We start from the raw sequence: 13,277 nt of genomic DNA, 5'->3' as shown, positions 1-13,277 counted from the left end.
TCCCTTTAAGAGCAGGTCCTCAGATGAACAAATGCTGGCTTTACATGCAGCAGCAACGGTCTGCAATGGAAGCACTGAGTCCAACACCAGGTCCATGTCCAGTACAGGTCTAGTCCTAGTCCATGGGCGTGTCTCCATTGTCAGAATTTTAGGACACGTTTTCGGAAGGGGATATTGAGCGGGAGTTACGATGTCCCGGTCCTCTCAGCTGCAGTGTCTTCATGTTAATTTCAGACTTTGCTCAGACGTCAGCATATCGCGACAGCTACGGCAATGAGTGATGTCACTGGTCAACTCCAAAAAGTTTCCACAGTAACATTAAACACATTAAAAGTTTTATTCTGCAGAAGTACAACGTAACTGAATCCATTCGGAGGATGAAAGCAGCCGCATGATGTAAAATGTGGCGTTCAAAGACCGGAAGAAACCTCAGTTTTTTACGGCGTTCTGTGAGAAAACAAATCCCCGCAAATTATTTCGTAGGTGAATTCCACCGTGTTTTTCCAGTGTTGGGAGTTCAGTAACGGCAATTTTAAAGCAGCGTGATTGCTGCTTTTCTTCTTTTGCTTCCATCCTGCTTCACAAGTAGCAACTCTAATGCTGGTTGTTTTGGATGTCTGCTGATGTCATTTCCCACTGACGTTACAACCATTCAGCGTGAGTTAACCAAAAGTTCCGCTCTGCTACTCCACCAGGCCATTCCGAGTACTACTTATCCCTGATCATATACTCCAAAAGTTCCTGAAAGAGGCCTGTTTGGCTGGTCTGGTGAAGAGCAGACACGCGCCTGCCGAAAAGTTCCCACAGTGAAAACTCGCCTCATGTAGGGTTGCAACGATTATAAATTTCGGTGGTACGATTATAGTCTGAGAAATAATCACGGTTCACAATTATTTTACAAGTATTGATTTCACATCTATATTAAAGGGACTTTACAGACTTTTGAATTTTTATGCTTGCGATTGCCCCCTGAGGCCAAAAGCGTAACGGCAGCTTCAATTGTAGGCTCGTGCACAAGGCGCGCACGCTGTACGTGCACACTCCTTAATGAAAATAACAACTGAGACAATCCCATGTGTGTGTGTGTGTGTGTGGCCCGGAGGACAGGAGAACGCGCAGCTAATTAATAAAAAAATTTGGTTCTGTACCTTTCTCTTCAGCACAGCTGACAAAGGTTTATGATGCGTCAGTCCTCCTGCATGCTCAGATCATTCCCTTCCCTTGCTTGAAAAATTGTTCCAAAATGAGTTGAACCCACATCTTTTTTATCTGGGAATTCAATGCCGTTCGGCGAGTCTCAAATAAAAATTTGGGCATCTTACTGTAAAAAAATATACCATTAATGTAAAAAAGAAACTCTAAATAAACTATGTTCACATCCAGAATCGAACCCAGGTCTTCTGCATGGGAGTGAGACATCTTACAAGGTGAGCTACACACCAGTAACATTCAATGTTTCTGTAACTTTTATATCCTTGATGACAGCTGAAACAAGCAACGTCAAACCAAAGAATGGTTGTTGCTAATTTGCAGGAAATATCTAGAATAAAGTTCTGCAGAAAGTAGCTGCCGTTCTGTCCGCCCAGGAGATTGGTTTGTCATGATCGATCTCGCGGACGCCTATTTTTACATCTCTATTTATCCTCCACACAGGAAATTTCTCAGGTTTGCCTATCAGTGCACAGCCTACGAGTTTCAAACCATCCCGTTCGGGCTGTCATTAGCACCGAGGGTGTTCACCAAGTGTGTGGAGGCGGCACTGTCCTCACTGAGGACTCGTGGGATCAAAATTTTCTCTTACATAGACGATTATCTGATTTGCGCTCCCTCTTGGGAGCAAGCAGCCAGCGACACGCTGGTGGTGTTGAACCATCTGACCGACCTGGGGTTCAAAATAAACTGGACAAAGAGCAGTTTATTCCCCAGACAGTGCACAGAATATCTGGGTCTTCAGATAGACTCTCTCTCTTATCGCGTTTCGTTGTCAGAAGAGAGGATTGCGTCCTTCACACAGTGTGTCGCACGTTTTCAGTTAGGAATCCGTGCGTCGTACAAACTTTGCCTGTGCCTTCTCGGCCTCATGGCGTCAATGTTTTCTGTGGTGCGACTGGGGCTTCTTATGATGAGAGATGTTCAGAGGTGGGTGAGGTTGTTAAGACTGTGCTCCTGCCGTCATCTCCACCGCAGAGTGAAAATAACTCTGGCGTGCATGTCAGCTCTCCAGCCTTGGAGAGACCGAACAGTTCTCACAACTGGGGTTCCGCTGGGGGCGGTGGTGTCCAGAGTTACCATGACGACGGACGCGCCCCTTACAGGTTGAGGGGCCACCTTGATGGGGAGAGCAGTGAACGGCGTTTGGTCGCGCAGTTTGAAACGGGTTCACGTAAATGTGCTGGAACTCCTAGCAGTGTTTCCAGCTTTAAAGCACTTCCTGCCCCACTTAAGGGACCGTCATGTCTTAGTGAAGACGGACAACACCGCGGTGGTAGCTTATATCAACCGTCAGGAAGGGCCACGCTCCCTACAGCTGCACTCACTAGCCAAGGAAATAATTGCGTGGTGCAGCTCCAGACTCCTCTCAGTCCGTGCAACACATGTGGCGGGCAGCTTGAACAGAGTGTCAGACCTTCTGTCCAGAGGAAATCCTCTGTACGGAGAATGGAAACTCCACCCCCAGGTGGTGCACCAAATATGGCAGAGATTCGGTCAGGCTACCGTAGATCTCTTCGCCTCATGGGAAAGCGCCCACTGCCCACTCTTCTTCTCCCTGACAGACGCGGACGCACCTCTGGGAGTCGACGCATTGGCTTACCAGTGGCTGAGAGTGCTGCTGTACGCATTTCCTCCTCTCAGTCTGATTTCCTCCATTCTAATAAGAGTGAGGGAACAGGGATTGTCTTTGATCTTGGTGGCTCCATTGTGGCCATCCAAGCCGTGGGTGGCAGAAATAATCCAGATGCTTTGGGACAAACCGTGGCCCCTGCCTGTCCGCAGGGATCTCCTGTCCCAAGCCAGGGGAGAGATTTATCACCCTCACCCAGACCGCTTGTCTCTGTGGGCCTGGCCCGTGAGAGGTGGAATCTGAGCATGGCAGGCCTGCCCCCATGTGTCATTGACACCATTCAAAACGCTAGGGTCCCCTCAACTCGCTCTCTTTACAGCTGTAAATGGAGGGTTTTTGAGGTGTGGTGTGAAGAAAAACATGTTATCCCATTTCAGTGTTCGGTGGTGGATGTACTCTGTTTTTTGCCGAGTCTGATGGACAAGGGTAAAGCTTTCTCCACTATTAAGGTTTATCGGGCTACAATTTCTGCATGCCATGTGGAGTTTGGTGACAAACCAGTGGGGCAACACCCATTAGTGAGTCGCTTCATGAAGGGTGCTCGCCGTAAGCTACCAGTCTTTAGGCCACTGGTACCACTGTGGGACCTCTCTCTTGTTCTGGAGGCCCTCTGTCATCATCCTTTTGAACCGGTAGATGGGGCTGGATTGAAATTTCTTTCTTTAAAAGCTGCACTGCTCTTAGCTTTAACTACAGCAAAAAGAGTGAGTGACCTTCAGGCATGGTCAGTCAGTCCCTCTTGTTTACGGTGGGCCCCTGGCTACACTAAGGTGTGTCTGCGGCCCAGTCCAGCTTTTGTGCCTAAAGTAATGGAGTCGTCTTATAGCTGCTCCCCTGTGGAGCTGCGGGCTTTTCACCCACCTCCTTTTTCCTCAGCAGAAGAGCAGAAGCTTATTGTCTCTGCCCTGTTCGAGCTTTAAGGTCTTATATGGACAGGACCGCTGGTCTCAGAAAATCAGACCACTTGTTTGTTTCTTGGGCCACGGCCCACAAAGGCAAACCTGTGTCTCGCCAGAGACTGGCACACTGGATTGTAGAAGCAATCAGCCTTTCATTTAGGTGTAAGGGTGATGAACCCCCTCTGGGGGTGAGGGCTCTTTCTACAAAGAGCATGGCCACATCTTTGGGCCCTGTTTCGTGGGGTGTCAGTCCAGGATCAGGGGTGGACCGTTAAAGCGCCCGAGCGCCAATGGCGCTAAATTTTCTCGTCGGGCGGTAAATACTTGACGACTTACCGCCCGGGTGGCGCCCAAGCCTCGTTTGTCATTTACACACCGGCTTTCACCTACATCGTGGCCGCGCCCTGTAGGAAGCCGCCGTTTTCGCGCTCGTGAACCTGCGCGCCTCTAGCCACCTACTGCACTTGTACATTTCGTGCACGTACTGCACGATTAGTTATAGTCACGTGAACTATAAGTTCACTATTAAAGACGAAGTGGAACCACTCTAGAAACACACAAGCACGCGGGAAGATCGCACCACCACAGGGATGGGATTTCTTGATGAAATCTCCGGCAAAACGCTTTAAAACTGGTGAGGAGAAGCGAGACAGTTCGAAACGGTATGAAGCAGAGAAGCGTGTGCATAGGTGGAATGATTCTTGGCGGTTTAAAGAAGACGGGAGGCGCAGAGAATGGCCGTGTTCGAGTTGAGCAGCGCCTCGCCTGGAAAACATACGAGAGCAGACGGAAGCAGCAGGGGGAGTGGCTGAAAGCCGGCGAAACGCCGAGGACACACCGGTCGCGGAAGCGCCGAGAAGCGAATCGCTCACGAAGTCCGGCCGCTGCTCGCCGCTCCTCAGTTCAGATCAGACGCGCCCCATTCGAGGCGCGCCTCGGCTCAGCTGTAGTTTGTCTTTTAACTACCTGGTGTCCTCAATTTCCTCAGCTCTTTTCCTCTACGTGCGTGCGTGCGTGCGTGCGTGCGTGTGTGTGTGTGTGTGTGTAGAGGAGAGAGACTATGGTGTGAACCAGTTGTTTCTGCCAGTTGAATCTCTTGGACTTCCCTGCATGTGTAGCTCGGGGGTGACGATGGATGAAGATATTGCGTTAGCGTTCACACTTGTTCAATTTTCAATTTTAATTCTGGTGTCTGTTAGCAGCTGAAACACATCCTCATGTGCTTGTGGATATCATATATTGTATATGAAAACATGACTGTAATAATAAGTAAAGGTCATCAGCTGTAGCTTCAGTGTGCTCATAGGAAACGTGACAAAAGAAAACAAAGCACATTTCTCTTTGTGGCCTATATAGTTGTCATCATCAACGTAACATGATTTACAGAATACATGTGACCAACTAACATTTCATGTTCTACCACCGGATGTTTGGATCAAAATATGAACCAATCAGATCTTAGATCAGGTGAGAGCCAGGCGTTTCCCATCATCCTCTAGGTTTTGCAGCCAAGGGAGAGCAAATGCAGCACCTTGCTCCAAAATCTGCGGCCGCCTTGATCTCACGAGGTTATCGTTGCCTACGTATGCATGACGTCAGAGCAAGTCGGCATCAATTCGGACACAAATCTAACCGGCATGCACTGCTCGCCGATCACCGCTGGTCTAATCTGCGCAGAACTGGCTCATCTCGAACACAGTCAATGGCTCGAATACAGCAAAGCGGAGTTGGTGATGTACTGCGTTGTATGCCGGAAGTATGCGACGACAAAATCGAGTTTTGTTGAGGGAACAAACAAATTCAAACTTGAATACGTTATTATGTTTGTGAATGTGTACAAAATGAAGGTTATTACATTTAAAACGGTTCAGTTGTTATTTTGACTCATTTTGGCAGCTGACCAGAGGGGCCGGTAGTTTCTTGGTGGGGCCGGTAAATATTCAGAGTTACCGGCCCGGCTGGCCGGTTGGTTTTGAAGTTAATGTCCACCCCTGAGGATATTTGTGCAGCAGCTAGCTGGGCCACGCCACTAACTTTTGTGCGGTTTTACAGGCTGGATGTGTCTCAACCCTCACTGGAGGCAGGATGCACAGCATCTGCTTAGTGGTGAAGCAGAATTTTGCTACAGCTCGCTTCAGGATGGACATGCAATCCGAGAGTGGGCCATATCTCCCGTGATGAAACACTGAATGAAGTTAGAAAAAAAATGTAGGGTTACGTTATGTAAACCCCGGTTCTTTGATAACAGAGCGAGGTGTTTCACCAACAATTCCCTTCTTGCATTAACGGTAAGAAATCGTCCGAATGAGTAGGAGGGGTTGGTTGGCCGTGTATACACTGGGTGGGCAGAGCCTGGGCACGGCGCAACCGGTCTGTCAGGGACTGACGTGATGTCATTGCAGCTTCCGTAGTTGGTCACGCCAGGGCGATTCCCACAGTGAAACACCTCACTCTGTTATCAAAGAACCAGGTTTTACATAACGAAACCCTACGTTCTGCTGCGTGCGTTTGTTCAGTTTCACTTTGGTCTGCTAATGTCTTTTTTTAATTGCGGTGCTGGAGACGTTTTTATGGTGGGTTAACCGTAGCGTTTCACACTGTGGTTAATAGTCAAACTGGTTAATCCATGCAACCCTAGCCTCATGTGTAGGTCTTTGTGTCCTGGTCCCGTCCTAGTCTGGTTTTATTTCCTTCCCAGCAGCCTGAGGTGATGCTTTTCTGACTCCATGGAAGTTAAACACAAAATGAGGAGGTTCAGTAGGAGAACCAGATTCAGCTGGTTTGGACTTTTTGTCTTAGGATGAGTTGAAGGCGTCCTGTGATGAAAGATGAATGTGTGTGAGAGAGAGAGACACAGAGAGAGAGAGAGAGAGAGACAGAGAGAGAGCGAGAGAGAGAGAGACAGAGAGAGAGCGAGAGAGAGAGAGACACAGAGAGAGCGAGAGAGAGAGAGACACAGAGAGAGAGAGAGCGAGAGAGACACAGAGAGAGAGAGAGCGAGAGAGAGCGAGAGAGAGAGAGCGAGAGAGAGAGAGCGAGAGAGCGAGAGAGAGCGAGAGAGAGAGAGCGAGAGAGAGCGAGAGAGAGCGAGAGAGAGAGAGAGAGAGAGAGAGAGAGAGAGAGAGAGAGAGAGAGAGAGAGTCAGGCAGAGGTATGAAATAGCAGAGGAACAAACATGCCATCGTTTACTTGCGTGGAGCTCCTCTTGTGTTTGGGGCTTAAATGACCCAAAAGAAGCAAATAAACTGTCCACAGAGGGACCAGAGGACAGAGAGACAAGAGTAACACATGAACGGGGACAACAAAACACATGTCAGCAACATATCCAGGGCTTTCATGTGACTCTTACCACGCTTCTTATGAGAGAATGCCAGATCCAGATCCACGTTCCTCCGTCCACTCTGAGGAGACATAGGCAGCTGTGAGACATCAACACCACAAGTAAAGCTGAGTGAGAGAGAGAGAGTGTCTGCCTCACCAGGTTGTAGCTCTCCTCGTCTGACTCGGGTTGGGACAGGTCCGACTCACTCCTGGATTTAATCAATCGGTAACTCGGGCTGCTCTGCACCGAGCGGCTTTCTGTACTCAGACTCTCACTTCTGAAAATCAGAGACACCATGAAACTCATGATGGGGTTTTTCAGACTAGATGGTTTTGACTGAAGCACCTCCATCCCGTCAGACCTGATCTAACTACTCTGATTTGATCTAGTTTTCTAACAGAACTTTGTCTCTTGCTGATTCCTGGAGTTTGTACAGTTCTGAAGTATTTGGACTTGTGTTCTGACCTTGTCATGAAGCTCAGACACTCCTGTGTTGCTGTAGCCGACTGGATCGGGCCGTCCTCCTGGTTCTGTTTAATCTGCTCACTCAGCACCGGGCTGACTCCCAGCAGCAGCAGGGAGCAGCGATGGATCACCGAGTTGCAGGCTGCCGTGTACAGGTCTTGGCCCTCGGTGGGACCGGAGCTGCCCCGCCGCCCTTCCTGAGATAGAACCACATCTTCTTCTCCTCCTCCTGCTGCAGCTCCACACCGGGATCCGGATCCAGAACCCAGTCCTGTGCTACTGCTGGCCCGCTCTCTGTCCCGACTCCGAGCCACTTCCCGTGCTGAGAGGAAACATTGAAATATTTCTGTGTTGTGCGTCAAGCACATACACACACATGCACACACACGAGTGCGCACACACGCACACACACACACACAAGTGATGCAGGGTTAGAGAACAAGCAGCAGTTTATCACTCTATAATAATAAGCTGCACGATCAATAAAGGATTCAAATCAATAACTGATGGCAACAGGAACGGGGCCTGGATCGTTTCATCATCGAGGCACAAGAATCTAATACGAGCCATGAGCAAAGCACGAAGGATCAACAACAGGTTTTAGTTCAGAACTCCTGGGGCCTCATTCATCAACCGTACTTACGCACAGATCTGTAGGAACTAATTTAGTAAGTAAGTAAATTTTATTTATATAGCACTCATCACAGACATAGAATCACAAAGTGCTTCACATAGATCACAACAAAATAAAACAAAGTCATAAAATCATAAATAGATTAACATCATAAAAAATAAAGTCATAAAATTATAAATTTTCATAAACAGATGAAAGATTAAAAATTTGAGTTAAAAATAAGAAAATAAAAGTTTTAGGTAAAAGCAGCTTTAAATAAAAGGGTCTTTAGCTGTTTTTTTAAAAGTGTCCAGACTGTCAACGCTGCGTAAGGATGAAGGAAGATCATTCCAGAGTCGGGGTGCTGCAGTCTGGAGGGAACGATCACCTCGGCTTTTATATCTGGCCTTTGGAACTTCTAGAAGGTTCTGGTGGGTGGACCTAAGGGCTCGGGTTGGAGCATAAGGCTTTAACAGTTCAGTAATATAGGGAGGAGCATGACCTTGTTGAGCATTGAAAATTAGAATCAGGATTCTAAAAAGAACTCTAAAGTTAACGGGTAACCAGTGCAGACATTAGAATAGGAGTGATATGTGCTCTTCTGTTTGGTCCAGTTAGGAGCCTCGCTGCAGAGTTCTGGACCAACTGGTCAAGGGCTTTTTTGTTAGAACATGTGAAAAGTGTGTTACCCCTTCTTTCCACCAGAGCCGTCAGCAGCACGTTACTGCAGCGGCACGTCTTGCTCGAGTAAGCTGCTGCTTGGCCCTTCCCACGAGACGCGAAGCAGCAGGGGAGCAGCTGTCACCGACAGAGCACGAAGTCACACGAGTGACTTCGTCAGTAAACACAACAACAAGCAGGAGAAAACTACAACATGGCTCCAAAAGGTTTGTGTTTTATGTTCTGTCCGTTTTATAATCGCCAATACGGACCTGAAAAACAAAGGAGACCGCTAGCTAGGTGATAACTTCTCACGGGGCCGCACAGTTAGTAACTTTTTTTTTTAAAGTAAAGCAACCGGAAGGCAGTACGTTTCTTTATTCTGAAAATCTCGGGAGCTTCGCTCCGTTTCTACGTCATATTTCCTGTCTTTTTTTTCCTGTCGTTTTTGAGTGACCTTAAAGAGACACTGATTGGACAAAAATTACACCCAAATTTCTTAAGTTTGTCTTGACGGCAGAGGATAAATGAGCAAGTTTTAAACTAATCAGGGGAACCATCCTCTCAGGGGCAATGATCAGACATTCTGTCTTTTCAGAGTTTAACTGAAGGAAGTTATCCTCTAGCCAGCTGGTGATAGCTGATAGACACTCTTTTAATTCAGACAGTTTATAGAACTCAGAATCCTTAAAGGAACAGTACAGCTGAATATCATCTGCATATAGGTGATAAGAGACATTATGAAAAGAATCAAGTATCTGTCCAAGAGGGTGTATGTGTAGCAGAAACAACAGTGGACCCAAAACAGAGCCTTGGGGTACCCCACAGAACAGATCAATTTACGTATTGTATGTGTAACGTCCAGCAATGGTCAGTTTTCACCTTTTACATGTGGTGTTCATAATTCTGTACCCGTGCGTGGAAATGTTCCTAAACATAAGAAAACTTCAGACCATGCGTAGGAACAGCATGTAGTGGTAGAGTGGGAGAACCGCAACGCCGAAGGTCTCAGTCAACTATAAATACCAAATAAATAATTTTTTTAGGTGGAAAAACAGCTGAGTCACATAATTGATGCTAAAACACCTGACGGGAATCTGACATTAAGGAATGGTTGTCCTGTTTTTGCAATCAAATTTTTTCTCTTCCCATTTTTATTGTTTCTAATTTATGAGAACCCCCAGAACCTCCTCTGCTCACACACGCGTTGCCAAGGTAAACAGACTGAATGACAGTTCACTCTCAACATGTCTAAATAAAACAAACTCCAACCAGAACGACTCCTTAAATGTAAAATGTAAATGATATCAGCTACTCTACGATTTATCATATCAGTTTTTATTTATTCCCAACAGGCACCTCTCCTCTGTCCTGACCGCGTTTATAACCTCTGCAACTCGTTTGGTTCTTTTGCGCTTCAGCAGCCAGCTTCTCATTCTCACAAGTTTTTTTACGGGTAGAATGCAGGGAGGACTTGGAGTGATCAAATATGGTTAATTGAGGGCGTTTCTGTATGTAAATGACTGAGAATGGACACGAGCACCTGGGTACGCACAGGTGGGATTTATACTCAGACGAGTGCGTAGTGGCATGCGTACGAGGCCACCGCATGTTTCATCAATTAGAATTTTGACTGTTCGTACAAGCATTCTACATTTCGTTCACCGGAACAAATGTAGGAAAATTTCTATGGACGTTTGATGAATGAGGACCCGTGTCTCTGATACCCAGCAGACTTCTGTTACAGAGGTTCTAGATCAGCGGTTCTTCAGACTTTATTAGTGAATCCAAACATCTCCAGCCAGATAAACTTACTTCCAGCTGTCATCACTTCATGTTCTCTGTCTTCCTCTTCATCGTCTTGCTCCTGGTGACCTTCTTCTCTCTCGCGGTCGGCTCTCTCTTCCAGCTCCGCCTCCTCGTCAATGGTGCGAGTGAACGAGTGCTCCTGGGGGTCCATGTCCAAAGAATCCTGATTGTCTGAAATCTGACCACAAAAGAGAACTTGGTTCTGCAAAGTTCCAGAAGGATTGATTAAAGGAAACTTGGCTGTTAGAATGGAGACGACTTGTTGGGTCAACATCAGCTGTGGGTTCTGTTCGATAAACAACTTTATTTGAGTCCAGATTCCTCTGACTGCGACCACAGCTGATACCATGAACCCCAGGTTTGTGTGAATGCCAGAGAGAAGAAGAAGAAGAAAATATCATTTCTATAGCGCCTCTCAAGATAAAAATCACGAGGCGCTTCACAAAAACAAAAAATGTTAAAATATCAAAAAGTATTTAGAAAATGTTTTAAATAGATTTTAAATGAGCAAAAGTAGACAATTGTGATAAAAAATGTTAAGAAAGAGAGAGAGTGAATAGGAAAGAGGGAAATCAGTGGATCCTGAGGAAGGTGGAATAGGTGGGGAGAGCAGAATAAAGAGAGTGGTGAAGAAGGTCATACAAAAGCCAGCTTGAACAAGTGAGTCTTCAGCTGTTTTTTTAAAGGAGACCACTGAGTCCACTGATCTCAGGCTCAGGGGGAGAGAGTTCCAGAGTCTGGGGGCCACAGCAGCAAATGATCTGTCACCTTTGGTCTTTAGCCTGGTGCTGCACAACCAGTAGGCTTTGATCACTGGACCTCAGGGACCTGCTGGGGGTGTAGGGACTAGGGCTGCTCGATTATGGCAAAAATAATAATCACGATTATGATGACTGAAATTGAGATCACGATTATTTAGGACGATTTTTCAATTTATGTTGATTTTATTTGTTTTTATTCAGTCATAAAACTGCTCAGGGCACAATCAGGACAAAAATAAGAAACAAGATGATCACTAAAATAACTCCTGATTCCCAGTATAAAAAGACCAATATACTTATAGCTCATAGTCTATGACCCAAGGGCTATAGACCTTGGTTTAACTCATTTAAGTCTAACCAGTACAGACCCAAATACCAATATCTTGCAAATACTGACAGCAAGAATTATACAGTGGCATTTATAACAAATAAATGCAAATAAATTGATGTTCACAAAATGTTGCGTAACATTTACTGAGTCGTGTCAAGGTGCTGTAGGAGCGTGCACTAGCACCGTGTCCTCAGAGAGATTAGTTATTAATTATCAGCGTGAGGAAGTTATTTCTACCTTATTTATAAACTATTTATTTACAAGTCCATCAGTTAATGTAATAATTTTCCCAACCACAGCTGCACCCCCCACCCCCCAACCCGGTCTCACAGCAATCGGGGCAAGCTGCACGTGTGTTTAGCACGCTGCACGCGCACATTTAGCTGTTTTTAGTGGCTCAGGAGTCCGCAGGTGCGGTGTGTGTGTCACTCACTCTGGTTACTCCAACAGGGAGCCGGCTCCGAGAGCTGTTTCTTTAGCGACCGACACATCACTGCATCATTCCCTTTCCTAATGTTGTGAAGAACGGTCCGGAGCACAGGCGGAGTGTTTAGCTAACTTGCAGGAAATGTCGACGACAGTTATCCAGAAAGTAGCTAAGGGTTACCAGAGATGTTTCTGAGATGTTCGCCAGGTACTTTTAGGATTAAAAAGTCAAGAAGGGGGTCTGAAAAGCTGCTAGAAATAGCGTCAAAGTCGCTAAGTTGGCAACACTGTGGAGGAGCGCTTCATTTGTAACTCAGGGCAGCGCAAGCGGGAGGAGCAAATAATCGGCTTGTTTTGTTTTTTATAATCGTCCAAAACTCAGATCGTAATCGTGATTAAAATTCGATTAATTGAGCAGCCCTAGTAGGGACTAAGAAGATCACCAATGTAAGATGGTGCTTGTCCATGTAAGGCCCTATAGACCAGAACCAGGATCTTGAAATGAACCCTGAAGTTGACTGGCAGCCAGTGAAGCTGGAGGAGAAGCGGGGTGATGTGGGTGTGTTTGGAGGACTTGGTCAGAAGCCGAGCACAGGCGTTCTGAACCACCTGTAGACGGTTCAGGGAGGTTCTGCTCAGACACGTGAAAAGAGAGTTACAGTAGTCTAAGCGTGAGGAGATGAAGGTGTGGAGAACTGTCTCAAGTTCAGAGCGGGACAGAATGGGACTCAGCTTAGCAATGTTCCTGAGATGGAAGAAGGAAGAGCGAAACTCACCCTCCTCTCACGAGAAGAGGACCTGGTCTGGATGAAGTCCATATTCTTACAAGCCAGCAGGCGGTTCCGTACTTTATAAACGCTACGATAGACCTCTGACAGAGACTTGGAAGGCTGATACCTGACAGGAAAATCAAAACCTCTGTGAGACATGGAACTCAGGATGAGCCGCGAGGAAACGTTCCGTGTTCGTAGTGTCGGTTCACCTTCCCTCGCCACAGGCTTGGCCCAGCAGCCCGGTGTGCTTCAGCAGAGCCGCCAGCACAAACCTGGACACGGTGTCCAGAAGAGACTCGTTGTTCAGAGATGCATTGTCCCAGTCTGTAACAGGAAGTGAAGATGTGTTAGCGTCCTGATCTATTCACAGTGAGTC

General features: G+C 46.8%; 1 protein-coding gene across 5 annotated transcripts in view; it reads right to left on the bottom strand.

Annotated features, from left to right (window-relative positions):
• herc1 (HECT and RLD domain containing E3 ubiquitin protein ligase family member 1) overlaps positions 1–13,277 on the bottom strand; it is an 86,834-nt gene that overhangs the window by 50,670 nt on the left and 22,887 nt on the right. For 4 of the 5 annotated variants that reach the window (XM_054731964.2, XM_054731968.2, XM_054731965.2 and 1 more), the window contains exons 20-25: positions 13,111–13,225; positions 12,905–13,025; positions 10,617–10,788; positions 7,529–7,874; positions 7,220–7,340; positions 7,091–7,142 (exon numbers count right to left, since the gene is read on the bottom strand). In XM_054731964.2, coding sequence (XP_054587939.1) covers positions 7,091–7,142; positions 7,220–7,340; positions 7,529–7,874; positions 10,617–10,788; positions 12,905–13,025; positions 13,111–13,225 — 927 coding nt within the window. The remainder of the gene's footprint in view (positions 1–7,090; positions 7,143–7,219; positions 7,341–7,528; positions 7,875–10,616; positions 10,789–12,904; positions 13,026–13,110; positions 13,226–13,277) is intronic. The other variant, XM_054731967.2, reaches the window with a different exon arrangement.

Source organism: Nothobranchius furzeri, chromosome 9, assembly GCF_043380555.1.
Source record: "Nothobranchius furzeri strain GRZ-AD chromosome 9, NfurGRZ-RIMD1, whole genome shotgun sequence".
NCBI lineage: Eukaryota > Metazoa > Chordata > Actinopteri > Cyprinodontiformes > Nothobranchiidae > Nothobranchius > Nothobranchius furzeri.
This window is presented reverse-complemented; position numbering and strand designations above follow the sequence as displayed.